The sequence below is a fragment of the Myodes glareolus genome, chromosome 4, assembly GCF_982192425.1.
Source record: "Myodes glareolus chromosome 4, mMyoGla1.1, whole genome shotgun sequence".
Classification (NCBI taxonomy): Eukaryota; Metazoa; Chordata; class Mammalia; order Rodentia; family Cricetidae; genus Myodes; species Myodes glareolus.
The window spans coordinates 10,634,708-10,649,296 of record NC_142029.1 but is presented as its reverse complement, the minus strand read 5'-3'; the positions used below and the strand labels follow the sequence as shown (position 1 = coordinate 10,649,296).

Here is a 14,589-nt window from a genome sequence, read left to right as displayed (position 1 = left end):
TCCATATTAGACTAGAAGTATCAATGTGAGTTCATTTTTTTAACATCATAGAGATAAACAAGAACAACTATAAATATGTATTATACATTTCCTAAATATATATGCTGGGAAGGCCTGGGCATAATGACACTTCCCAAGAACAAGAAGCACACATAGCGTCCAGATAAATAATGTCCTGCACTAACAGGAGCCAGCAGTGCTCCTTAGAGAAATGGATGAAATTGGGAAATTAAAGACTCAAGCCAGAAAATGATGAAGACATGAAAATGAAAGACAACAGACAATCCACAAGGAACTAGCTTCAAGAGCTCCAATAGAGTAAGGAAGAGTATAACAAGGAGCTGGGGAGGTAGCTCAGTCATTAAAGTGTTTGTGATGCAAATATGAGGAGAGTTAGATCCCCTACTTGTAACCTCAGCAAGGGACCCTGAAGCTATCTGACCAGCCTAGTTTACTCTACAAGCTTTAAGTCAATGAGAGACTGTCTCAAAATACAAAGTTGAGAGTTGAGGTCAGGAGAGATGGCATAGCAGTTAAGAGTGTTGACTGTTCTTCCAGGGAACTTAGGTTTGATTTAGCACCCACATGGTAGCTCACAAACAACGTCAACTCCAGTTCCAGAGCAGTGAGTGCTCTCTTCTGGTCTCCATGGCAACAAGGCATGAGTGTGATGCACAGACATATATGCACATAAAACACCCATGTGCATAAATAAATAAATAAATGTTATAGAAAAGAAAAATGAATGAGGTGGGTGGTACCAGAAGAATGGCACCCAAGGTTGACTTCTGGCCTCCACATGAATACTCACACATGCACCCACACACTAAGAAAATAAGTCACACTGACAAGTCACAATCCACTGAAGAAAATAACAGTATTCTGAAGTAAATAAACAGGTGGCCAGAAACATCTCTATATACTGTGCATAGCCAATTAATAAGTCTTTTTCCACAGTATAACCTAGTTGTGGTAATATTCATCAATGGATACTAAGAATAATCAAAGCTTTGTATGTACAAATCCCTGGGTTCAATCCCTGACATTATATAAGCTAAAGGCGGTGATGCACAGCTATAATCTCAGCAACAGGGAGATGGAAGGATCTCCCTGAGTCTGAGGCCATAATAAAATAGCAAAAAAGTTTGATGCGCTATCTCTACAAGCACTTAAAGTACAACATAGTAACTGTAAAGCAGTAAACTGGCAAGCAGTGTCTTAACCAAGCAACAGATACCCAAGCTACCATATGGCTAATATGCCCTAAAAGCAGCACTGGTCCACCTGGGCACAAACGACAAAGCCACAAAGCAATCTGAAGAAAACCTTAACAATGGGGGTCAGAAATGGTGACACATTCCTTTAACCAGAGCACTCGGGATCTCTGTGAGTTCAAAACAAGCCTGGCCTATACAGTGAGTTGCAGGACAGCCAGGGATGAATAGAAAGACCTTGTCTCCAGAGGGGGGAGGAAGAAGAGAGAGAGAGAGAGAGAGAGAGAGAGAGAGAGAGAGAGAGAGAGAGAGAAGAGAGAAGAGAGAAGAGAGAGAACACACTTTATCAAGGGACATTCTGCACAGTAACTGTGTTTCTCAAAAATGTCAAGGTCATGGCATGGGCAGGATGCAATCTACTGGCCTAGCATTTTTTTAAAGATTTATTTATTCATGTATTTTATATGAGTGCTGTCTTCATGCACACCAAAAGAGGGAATCTGATTCCATTACAGATGGTTGTGAGTCACCATGTGGCTGCTAGGAATTGAACTCAGGACCTATGGAAAAGCACTGAAGTGCTCTTAACCGTTGAGCCATCTCTAACCTAGAATTTGATTCCTAGTAACCAGAAAAGGAAAGGAAAGCTAAGGCTCAAAAAACAAGAGGAGAACTGTTCAGACCGAAGGCCATTAAAGAGGCATTAGTAACTGAAGCAATGCACTGCAGAAGTCAGACCCTGGACCTGTAAACCTCACTCCTGGAGTATCAGCAAAGCTTAAGTTGGGCAGATTAAATGAAGTCAGCCAGCTTCCTGATTGTCAAAGACATGGCTGGGTTCTATAAGAAAGTATCCTTATTCCTAGGAACAAAATGTTAAGTATGAAAGCCTTTTGATGAACTACTATTGAGGTAGTAAAGGAGATCCCCCATGTCTGAGCCATTTGATCACTTGATTCCCAGTTGATGGTGCTCACTGGAAGGGTTAGGAGGTGTGGCTTTGCTGGAGGAAGTATGTCACTGGGGTGGGCTTTGATGTTTCAAAGCATTTTAGCATTTCTCATATGCTCTCTCCCTGCTTATGGTTCAAGATGTGAGCCTTCCGCTTGCTGCTCCAGCTGCCTTATCTAATGCTTTCCCATGATGGTGAGCTCATTCCTCTAGGGCAGTGGTTCTCAACATTCCTGACAGTGCAACTCTTTAGTACAGTTCCTCATGTTCTGGTGGCCTGATATTGGATTTCCCTCTGTATGCTGTGAATACCATTGATTAATAAAAAAGAAGCTGCTTTGGGCCTGCTGATAGGGCAGAACTTCGGTAGGTGTGGAAAACTAAACTGAATGCTGGAAGAAAGGAGTCGGAGCCAGAGAGATGCCAAGTAGCCCCACCAGAGATGGACGGAACTTTAGCTAGTAAGCCACAGCCATATGGCAATACACAGATTAGTAGAAATGAGTTAAATTAATATATGAGTTAGCCAATAAGAAGCTAGAGTGAATGGGCCAAGGAGTGATTTAAATACTATGGTTTCTGTGTGGTTATTTCAGTTCTGGGCAACCAGGACAAATAAGCAGCCAACAGTGGCCCCCAACCATAAGGTTGTTTTTGTTGCTACTTCATAACTGTAATTTTGTGACTGTTATGAATTGTAAGGTAAATATTTCTGGAGATGGGTTTGTCAAAGGGGTTGTGACCCACAGGTTGAAAACCACTGCTCTAGAACCAGAGGCGCAAATAAATTCTTTCCCCTAAGTCGCCTCAGTCACAGTGTGCTATCATAACAATGGAACAGTGGTGTAGGAGGTCCTTCTGTTTATGTGTTGCTTTCATTGGTTGAATAAAGAAACTGCCTTGGCCTTTTGATAGGGCAGAACTTAGGTAGGCATGGAGAAGACAGAATTGAAAGCTAGGAAGAAGGAGAGACGGAGAGATGCCATGGATCTCCTGCCTGAGACGGACGCTGGTTAGAATCCTGCTGGTAAGCCACAGTCACGTGGCAATACACAGATTAATAGAAATGGGCTAAATTAAGATGTAAGAATTAGCCAATAAGAAGTTAGAGCTAATGAGCCAGGCAGTATTTAAATGAACACAGTTTCTGTGTGATTATTTCAGGTGTAAGATGGCCGGGCAGCCAGGACATGTTACACAACATGTTACACAACAGTAACACACATTATTACTTTCAAATTTTTTAATGATGTTGTTTATTATCAGGCCACCACTCAACTCTCAGGCCCAACATCGATATATTCACTAGACATTCAGGTCAATAAATTACATTCTCTCTGGCTCAGGACCTTCAGTCTTTTTTTTCTCCTCTATACCTAAAAACCTTTCCCCCTTACTTCTTCGTCTAGGCAGACATTTCTCCATTCACTCATTTATACTCATTCAGTAAGTTCATATTAAGAGTTTAACATGTCCAAGGTAAACACATTTAAAAGTTTGCAGCTTTGCTGATACTTTTAGGGGAAGACGCTGGTTCACCTTCCTTAGTGGCCACACTTTAAACTACTAGAGGCCCTATCTAGTAGCAGCAGCAGCAGCTGATGAAAATGCTGCTCCCAGACAGTGGCTCTGTTGTTGCTGCCGCTAAGGGTAGTTCTTTTAACTAAATCTCTATCATTCTAATATAACTTGAGATTCAACAGCTAGGGAGAAAACCTGTGAGCTCAGAGAGTTAGAATTGCTGTCATACTGGGAAGCCACTACCTTCCAAACCACCCAACAAAAAATAAAAAAATAAATAAAAAAAATTAAAAAAAAAAACACGCTAAGCTTCTCCAAGTTACTTCCTGCCAACCAGTTGCTAACCCTGCCTCTGTGAGCCCAGGTTAATTTTATTTAATTAACATAAATGGGACATTTCTTTACACAGTTAACAAACGCAGCACTTTGTTTTTCTCAGGTATTTTTGTCACAACACTAAACCACACCCAAATTTCAATGCACTCTCCTCTCCTTTGGAGAACAAAATAATTCACTGTAAACTTCCAGACTAGGGGCCCACTACTGGAAGTCAAGCATGGCTGAGCACAGTCGCCAATGTGTGGGTGGCACCAGCATAGTAAGAAAAGCAAAGAGCAGAATGAAGCACAGAACACCATTAGGCTACCAATGCTCACAGTGCTAATCCACCCAAGAGGTGTCGCCAAGCCATACAAAACAGGCAACCCATTAATTCTAATCCTTATCTCTGCTGGAAAGTAAGCAAGGAAGCAATACGACATGAAGTTACTTGTTTCAAAGGTAGAAAAAGAATGACTGCATAGCATATACTGAAGCCTTCATACCGAGCCTCAACCTCCACAGCCTGAAGTCAAATAGCAAAACCTTGAGTTGAATGGGGAGAAGAGGCTATCTATATTCCACATTTACATAATCACAAACTATGAGATGGCTGTCTTAGAATATGTTATGGGAGGTGACAGGGAAGTTTATGGGAGGACAGTCAGTGGAAATCAGAAATGTCTGACCAATATGGAGCAAACTCCAACAATACCAGCTATGTCTTTACAAGAGGGAGCCCACAAGGCTAACTAGTTACCACAGACAAAATGGTGTTCCCGAAGAGTCAAATACAAGAACTTTCACTTCCACAGAGGGAACAGACACCACTAACTACCACTAACTAGCAACCCTCTGGTTCTCGTCTGTCTCAGACAGTTCTCCAGGAAGGAAATCTATCAAAATAGTATAGTACACCACACCCCTCTCTCTTTATCATTCACAGGGACTTGGCTATATCAAGACTCTAACTTAACTCTTAACTCTAACATATACCTTACAATGTAAAGAGACCTGAGCATGTTTAACACAGCCCGAGAGAAAGCCAATATGCTATGCCTTAAAGATGGCCCTCAAAGCACATCCAACATAGAAAACAATACAGTAAAGGACAAAAATCCCGAAAGATTTTAGTTTAAAAGTAAACATCTCTTCAGGGCTGGCCAGAAAGCTAAGTAAGGCAAGATGCTTGCCACCAAGCCTGACCAAACAGCCAACTCCTATAGAGTGTCCTCTGACCTCTATACCCATATCAAGACATAAGAGCCAAGACACACACACACACACACACACACACACACACACACACGAGGGGGAAGATCATTCCTAGAAACCAGTGCATTTTTAATCATTTCTTTAAAATTTTAAATTCTAAGCATATTTAAAGATGTCACAGTGAAGCCAGGCAGTGTTGCCACATGCCTTTAATCCCTTGGGAGGCAGTGGCAGGTGAATTTGAGCCCAGCCTGGTCTACATAGTGAGTTCCAGGGCAACACAGGAAAACCCTGTCTCAAAGAATGAAAACAAAAAACAAACAAACAAAAGCTATCACAATGAGTAGAACTCAGACTTTGCAAGCAGACAACCCAAGGATGCAGTTAATGTCTTAGGCAGCTGACCACCCGCAAGTTACAGAACTCTCCTAGTCTAAAGACTCCTACGCAGAAAGTAATGCTTCCCTTAAAGCAGTGGTTCTCAACCTTCCTAACACTTGCGACCCTTTACTACAGTTCCTCATGTTGTGGTGACTCCCAACAATAAAATCATTTCATTGCTACTTCAACTGTAATTTGGCTACTGTTATGAATCGTAATGTAAATAGCTGATATGCAGGATATCTGATGTGACCCCAAAGGGGTCAAGGCCCATAGGCTGAGAACCACTGCCTTAGAGGAACAAATGATGCAATATGCATAAAGTGCTTGAGACAGTGGCTAGATACACAATCCACACATAACTGTAGCAACAAGAAGTATAAGACTGCACCTTAGTGCTTTTAAGATGTTCCCTAATGTTTTGTAAAACTCCAGCATTAAAAAAAAAATTAAAGTAAATTCATATTAAAACTCGGCTAGGAGAAATTTAAAATCTGCCTCAATAGAGCACCCACTTAGCATAGACAGGGCTACCTGGGTTTTTATTCTACATATTGCTAAAAACAGAAATTTATAGGGGGAAAACTAGCAATTAGTACATTTCCTTGAAAATATCAAAGATACAGTGCAAAATCTAGTCTTAAAAGTGCTTTGGAGGGGCTGGAGAGATGGCTAGGTGGTTAAGGGCACCAATCCAGTTCCTGGCATCCATGTCAGGCAGCTCACAACCACTTTTAACTCCAGCTCACAAGGGGAGTTGTGCAGACACCCATAAACATGTGGCACACAGACACACATAAATAAAAATTAAAATCTTAAAAGTGATTCTGGAGAATAGGGGCATGGCTCAATGGGTAAAGCACTAGCCACACAAGCCTGAATACCTGAGTTCTGACCTTCAGAATCCACGGAAGAGCCAGAAGCAGTCATGCCCCCAGCTAGAATCCAGGAAGGTGGAGACTAGCGGACAATGCCCAGCAGCTCACAGGCCAGCAAGCCCACCCAGCACTGAACAAGGGCTCTGTCTGAATGAGGTGGGAGGTGAGAGCCAACTCCAGAGGCTATCCTCTGACCTACACACATAATCATACCCACATTCATTCAGATCCACATTCTTTCTCACACGCACGCGCACACACAAACACACAGTAGCAATATTATTAGTATAGAGTATTATCACAGTATCTTTCCACTCCTAAATCAATAACCTGAATGTAAGCAATAATTATGAAGTAAAATGGAATCATAGTATTTTCTTTCTGAATAATTAAAACATAAGTGTTCGGAAAATAGTTAAGACATTACAAAATTAGGTCCATCAGCTTCATTTTTTAAAGATTTAGTTTACTGCTTTTAATTAAGCGTATGACTGTGTAATTGTGTGTGCGTGAGCACATGTTCAGCTACCTGAAGAGGCCAGAAACATTGGATCCTCTGGAGCTAGAGTTACAAGCAACTGTAAGCAATCTTACATGGTGTTGGGACAAGCTCTAGTCCTCTGCAAGAGCAGTCGGCCCCAACAACTTTATTTCTTTACAACATCTATCTAAAATGACTCAATTAAAAAAACTGTAACTACAAACTACTACCACTATACAAAAAATGTTTAAGACTATCATCTGCCTGGTGTGATGTTGTTCACTGGTGTAGGAGGTCCTTCTGTATTTGCGTTGCTTTCATCGGTTAAATAAAGAAACTGCCTTGGCCTTTTGGTAGGGCAGAACTTAGATAGGCAGGGAGGACAGAACTGAATTCTGGGAGGAAGAAGGCGGTATGGCAGACACCATGATTCTCCTGCCTGAGAAGGATGCTGGTTAGACTCATGCTAGTAAGCCACAGTCAAGTGGCGATACACATTAATAGAAATGGGTTAAATCAAGATGTGAGAGTTAGCCAATAAGAGGCTAGAGATAATGGGCCAGGCAGTAATTTAATTAATACAATCTCTGTGTGGTTATTTCGGGGGTTAAGCTAGCTGGGCAGCATGAAACAAAAGGACACCCCCCCACTACAGTTCACCTTTAATCCCAGCACTCAAGAGGCAGAAGCAGGTGCATCTCTATGAGTTAAAGACCAGGCAACTACATAACAAGTACTGCTAGGCATTCTCTGTCTCGAAAAACAAAACAAAACAAAACAAAAGGGGGGGGGGGGAAGACTATCATATACCAAAGGCAGAAGGATACAGTCAATGCCAGACTAAGAGAAGAGGTGGACACAACAAAACAGTTGCTTTGTTTGTAAAAGGAGACAAGGATACAATGTGATACTATAGCGCTTGTCTACAAATAAAAACCCTGTCTGATTTGCACACATAGTGGGAAGGAAGGGAGGTAGGGAGGGAGGGAGCGATGGAGGGAGAGGGAGGAAGGAAAGGCTCAAATAGTGAGCAAGTCTAACCAGGGGAAAGAACATATATTGCATGCTTAACATTCAAAATGTAAAAGAAAAAAAAAAAAGAGGAAGACAAGAAAGAAATTGATTGGACATTGGAAAAATAAATAAAATATTCAGAAAACAATTTTACAAATCAGTAAAGAAATATCAACCTGACAGGAAAATGGACAATAGAAAGTCATTTTAAAAAGGGAGTAAGCAGCCAGCATATGCAATAAGGCTTGCCCTCAACACAATAACAAATGCTACCTGACATCCCCAGTACAGCTACCAGCAATAATTCGAAATATCAGAAAACAAGGACCAGTAAGGATGTGGAAGGGGGAAAAAAAAACAACTCATCCCCTGACTATGGGAATATAATGACTCAAGCACTTCAAAGAGCTGGCTCTCCTGTTTAAATAAATCTGAATAAATGCTCTTCTCTACTGCCTGTAACATGAACCCCCGGGGCCTGCTTGTTGGGGTTTCTGTCCCGCCCAGTACCCCACAGCTGTTTAGTCCCAAAAGGAAACCACACAGAGATCTCTATAAGTTATAAAGCTGACTGGCCCATTAGGTCAGGCTTCTTATTAGTTCTTATGACTTATATTAACCCATTATTCTGATTTATTTTAGCCATGTGGCTCAGTACCTTTTTCAGCAGGGCAGATCACATCCTGCTGCTTCGGAGGTCTGGGCAGGAGTGGGAGGAATTAGCTTCCTCCTTCCCAGAATTCTCCTGTTCTCATTGCATCATTTCTACCGCCTGTCTGGTTTTCCCATCTATATTTCCTGCCTGGCCAATCAGCATTTATTTAAAACATGATTGACAGAATACAGACAATTCTCTAACACCAGCTGCCTCCCAAAATCTTACAAAAAAAAAAAAAAGAATCTGAACATGTCCAACAGCAGTGGGCAAAGCTCTTGGGATAATCCCCAGCAACACCCCACCACAGGGGTGAAAGGCTGGATATGCAGCAAGGACAATGGGAATGAAAAAGGAAAGGGCATTCAACAAATTTTTGAAAACATTAGGATAGAAGAAGCATAAAATGCTGAAATCTGACCAAGAAGGGACGCAAATTAGAAGCCAAATCTACCAGAGCAGTCAGGGCAGAACTGATTAAGCATGGACCACCAATAAAGCAGGCAGGAGTTCCAGCCCTGAAAAGAGATGTAGTTTAAGAAAGAAACAAACTAACTCATTCCCAGGCTCTCAGATCCTGAGTATGAACAGTTTCAGGTTGGGGATATCTGCCAACCTTCTTCAGTTCTCCCTCAGTGTATAAAGACCTCCAGTTCTAAGCAGTACGTACAATTAAATTATAAGATCTTCAATAACCCCACATCAGACAGAGGTCTGAGCTACAAAATATACAAAGAACTCAAGAAATTGGACACCAAAAGAGCACATAATCCAATAAAAAAAAAAATGGAGTACAGACCGAAACAGAGAACTTTCAACAGAGGAATCTAAAATGGCTGAAAGGCACTTAGGGAAATGTTCAACATCCTTAGTCATCAGAAAAATGCAAATCAAAACAACTCTGAGATTCCATCTTACACCTGTAAGAATGACCAAGATCAAAAACACTGATGACAACTTATGCTGGAGAGGCTGTGGGGAAAAGGGAACACTTTTGCATTGCTGGTGGAAATGCAAGCTGGTAAAACCCCTTTGGACGTCAGTGTGGCGATTTCTCAAAAAATTAGGAAACAACTTTCCTCAAGACCCAACAATACCACTTTTGTGTATATATCCAAAGGATGCTCAATCATGCCACAGGGACATATGCTCAACTATGTTCACAGCAGCTTTGTTTGTCATAGCCTGGAAACAACCTAAATGCCCCTCAACTGAAGAATGGATAAGAAAAATGTGGTACATTTACACAATGGAGTACTACACAGCAGAAAAAAATAACAGCTTGAATTTTGCAGGAAAATAGACGGAGCTAAAAAACATTATTTTGAGTGAGGTAACCCAGACACAGAAAGACAATTATCACAGGTACTCACTCATAGGTGGTTTTTAAACATAAAGCAAAGAAAGTCAGTCTACAAACCACAATCCCAGAGAACTTAGACAACAATGCGGACACTAAGAGAGACTTACATAGATCTAATCTACATGGGAAGTAGAAAGTAGAAAAAGACAAGATCTCCTGAGTAAATTGGGAGCATGGGGACCCTAAAGGAGAGTTGAAGGGGGAGGGGAGCAGAGAAAAATGTAGAGCTCGATAAATAACAATTTAAAAAATGCTTCCATAAGATCAAGCTGTAGGCAAGCCTGCAGAGCATTTTCTTAGGGAAGGCCCAGCTCATTGGGTGGTGCCATCCCTGAGCTGGCAGTCCTGGGTTCCATAAGAAAGCAGACTGAGCAAGCCATGGGGAGCAAGTCAGTAAACCCTGGCCTCCTCATCAGTTCCTGCATCAAGGTGCCTGTCCTGTTTGAGTTCCTGTCCTGACTTCCTTGATAATGAACAATGGAAGCATATGACAAATAAACACTTTCCTCCCCAACTTGCTTTCTTGATCATGGTGTTTATGACAGCAATAAAAACCCTAAGATACAACTTATAGGGTGGGGAGGGTATTATATATAAATGAAATTTTAAATTTATATAATTTAAATTTACTGTCACACCACTTACATGTTTAACCTAGAAAATCTGTAAAAGAGCATTTACAAGTCAGAAACAAAAAGGTATGTCATGGGCTGGAGAGAGGGCTCAGTGGTAAAGCACTTATTATACAAGCATGAGAACCCAAGTTCAAACGTCCAGAATCCATGTAAAAGTCAAAGTAGCACATATCTGTAATCCCAGTGCTCCTTGGGGCAAGATGGGAAGCAGAAACAGGAAATTTCAGAAGCTCTGAGGCCAGAAACCGAGCAGATGCAACAAGAACAAGCAACTCTGTCTCAAACAAGGTAGAAGACAAGGACCATACCCAAGGGCACTCGCTGGTCTCAACACACAAGTGTTATGGCATATATAAACCCAGAACTCACACTCAGAAACAGAGAGATAATTAGTATAAACACATAAACAGGCAAGACTACATGTGGTGTTGTGCACAAGGTCTTTTAAACGTAGCTTCTACTCTTGAGGAATTAGTTTAAACTCTTTTTCTCCAATGTTTATTAACTTAAAAGTTCAAGTTAAAAAAATCATAAATCAAGTTTAGTGTCATTGCACAGTTTTAATCCCAACACTCAAGAGCCAGAGGAAGGCAAATCTCTGTGGAGTCAGCCTCGTCTACATGAGTTCCAGGACCGCCAGGGATACATAGTGAGACACCTACCCCCACCCAAAATAATAAATAAATAGATAGACAGATAGATAGATAGATAAATAAATAAATAAAAGATAAGCCAATGTTGTTTTCAAAGTTATCAAGCATGGTTATTAAAGTATTATGCTTTATTTGAATAGTTCACAAATATTTGATTCCCAACTATCCAATTTTACCATACACAACCCAAATAATTCAGGTACACATCTGCACTGTAAAATAAGGTGTACACAGTTTAGACCTTTACCCAGCTCCTCAAAACAAACAAACGAACAACCACTTATTTGCTGCAAGAGGATGCCAGAGGTAGCTCACAACAGCTCCTCTCTGCTACTCTGAGAAGAAAAGTTCCCGCACTTCTTCCCAGCAAAGGGCAGGAGAGAAAGAGCAGTGTAGCGTCCCTACAGCCCTCCATCTGAACCGTTTGCACTTTATCCAACATTCTAAAACCATATGCCGGAGTGCTTCAGTGTTGGAAACAAACATACTCTATTTATCATGGGGTTCATTACACTCCACGTATGTTTTATTAATACTATTAACACCTGGTGTGGTGGCTCATGCTTCTAATCCCAGCTTTCAAGAGGCAGACAGGAGGACTAACTGAGAATTCACAAACAACCTGGACTACATAATACATTCCTGGTGAGGGGCAATGAAAGAAGGCCTCCATGTCAACCTCTGGCCTCTAAGTGCACATACTTGCATATACCTGAGCACAAATATAACACACACAATAAACAAATAAGTCAACTTTTAAAATATTTTACAAATCTGGGAGTGTACCTCAGTGGTGGCTAGCATGCCTGAGTCCATTAATTCAATACCCAATGCCACAACAACTTTGAGGGATGGGAATACAGCTCAGTAGGCAGAGAGTTAGCCTAGCATGCACGAAGCCCTGGGGTAAAACCCCACCACCCTTAAAACAAATCATGGTGGAAACAGGAAGATTAGAAGTTCAAAGTCATCTTCAGCTACACGGGGAGCTTGAGACCAGCCAGGGATACACAAAACCCTGTCTCAAAGGGGTGGGGAGCACACCTCACTGAATGTTACTGGTGTCTGCATAAAGTTGAAATTTTTACGTTTATTCTAAAGAATCGTTAAGTATTTCTTCATTACCTTAAAAAGTGCTTATTCTATCAGACTAATGATCCTTGCAACCCAACAGTCTTAGCTCTAAAATTGACACCAAAGAAACATAATCTCTGAGCAAACTATCCAATATCCCTTCCTTTGGAGAACCAACCTTTCCCCCTTCCCAAATTAATCTTTCTTTGATCCATGGAGAGCAGAGAAGCTAAACCAACTGGGTAACCCAGACAGAGGTCATTAACTTAGCCCACTTCCCCAGTCATTAACGTATGTGTCCAACCAAGCAGAGCGGCCTCCACAGACTTTCAACAAGCAAAGCTTACGCAGTGCTGTGAGCCATTATAATTATGGTAAGAGCTGCTGCCGGTGGTCATCTCTCACCACACAGAGCTCACCTATGAAGGAAGTACCATGGTGGCAAGATGATCCCTACTGATGTCAAACTTTAATAAGGGAAGTCTCTAGACAACTCTGTCCCCAGAGTATCTTAGCTTAAGCTACTTAAATCAGGGTTTCTGAAACTTGCACCCTAATACTCCAGTGTCTCTTGCATGAAACGAGATCATATTACAGGAAGTTGGATCACAAGGAACCACAGAAATGTTGTCATCTTCAAGTACCAGAGTTCCCATGTATTCCACATGTGCGTACCCCCCTGTCAACAGATTTTAAGGAACCCACTCTGAGCGGCCTATGTCACTCAGGTTTTCTTTCGCTCCTAACTTTTACAACTGTCAATCTGTCATTCGATTATGTTTGAACTTCAGGTGACTTATTCGAAGTGAACAAAGTGATGAGTAACCGACATTTGGCCCAGTGGCTCAATTCTCTTCCCTTCCCTTCTGCAATTATTATTAGGAAACCTAGATGCGGCCCAATAAAATCACAAGGGGCGGTTGTAAAAAGGGAGTCTTCAGTTGTTAAGACCCAGGAAAGTGAAAACCAGTCAAACAGCTGAGACCAGAGAGACCATTACGTGGCGGACTTCCTCCCAGGCAAGGCTCCTAGGTGACAGAGGCCACCCGGAAGGGAGAGCCGGGTAACAAGTCTTCTCACCGGGAAAGAATGCTGACCACACCTACGCCGCTGGCCTGAGTCAGGGTGGGGAGGCCAGGACTGGGGGGTGGGGGGGGGGGGGAGAAGCGCGGCTAGGGAGGGGGAGAGGGAGGGAAGGAAGAGGGAGGGTGGGAAGCCGGGGCGCCGGAAGCCCGCGGCCCGCGCCCACCTCAGCAGCGTCTCCAGCGAGCCCTCATGCTTGTCGAGCGGGCGGCCGAGCGCCGTGCGCCGCAGCTTGCTGAGCTCCTCGGCCGCGCGGCAGTACTGGGCCTGCTCGTCGCCGCCGCTCGGGTACGTCTGCTGGATGAACTTCACCAGCGGCTTGGCCAGGTCCACCTCCGACGTCTTCTTCAGCTGCACCCAGATGAACGACGACATGGTGAGCGCCCGGCCGCCGCTTCGGGCCGGAGACACGGAGGGACAGCGACGACGGCCTAGGCGCGCTCGGCACCGGCAGCGGACGAGCGGACCGACGGGCCGACGGACTGAGCCGCCAGCGCTTTAGGTCGGCCACTTCCGGGAGCCCCTGCGCAAGCGCAGTTGGAGGGGTGCGCCGTGCGGCCACGTGATGGTGTCACCCCGGCGTCCCTCGCCTGGTCTCACCTCTGCGGCGCCCGCGCGATGCAGTTGGTCGTTCCCCTACTCCAATGGTTAAACTTTTGGAAAGTTTTTTTCTTTTTTTTTTTTTTTTTGGTTTACGAGACAGGGTTTCTCAGTGTATCCCTGACTGTCCTGAAACTCGCGCTGTAGACCAGGCTGGCCTCGAACTCGGAGATCCGCCTGCCTCTGCCTCCCAATTTAAAGGCTTGGGCCACCATGCCCGGCTCAAAAAGATTTTTTAATTTCTCTTTGAATTCTGTTTTATTTTTCTATTTAAATATTTTAATCAATTGTATTTTTAGCTACCTAAATTTAATTTAGATCTAGAACTATTATGCTCCCTGATGCAATACTCTTTTGTTAGACCTTCAGGCCCTGGGAGTATTGTGATGTATGATGGTTCATTCAACTACTACTGAAGGTACACTGTGTGTGCAGGGCCTCCATCCAAAGTAGCAAAGTACCTGCCTTCGGGCACTCAGCCAGGTAAGGAACCGGTAACCATAGATAAGAAACATTCTCACAGAAGATGAACTTAAAAGGATACCCGCAGTTT

The 14,589-nt window shown here is 42.8% G+C and overlaps 1 protein-coding gene across 2 annotated transcripts in view; it reads right to left on the bottom strand.

Moving 5' to 3' along the window:
• The window catches only part of Pdcd6ip (programmed cell death 6 interacting protein), a 51,932-nt gene extending 37,994 nt beyond the window's left edge, over positions 1-13,938 (bottom strand). Inside the window, exon 1 of one of the 2 annotated variants that reach the window (XM_087905190.1) lies at positions 13,603-13,938. In XM_087905190.1, coding sequence (XP_087761316.1) covers positions 13,603-13,811 — 209 coding nt within the window. In that variant the 5' untranslated portion in view covers positions 13,812-13,938. The remainder of the gene's footprint in view (positions 1-13,602) is intronic. The other variant, XM_087905191.1, reaches the window with a different exon arrangement.
• Between the last annotated feature and the right edge of the window lie 651 nt (positions 13,939-14,589).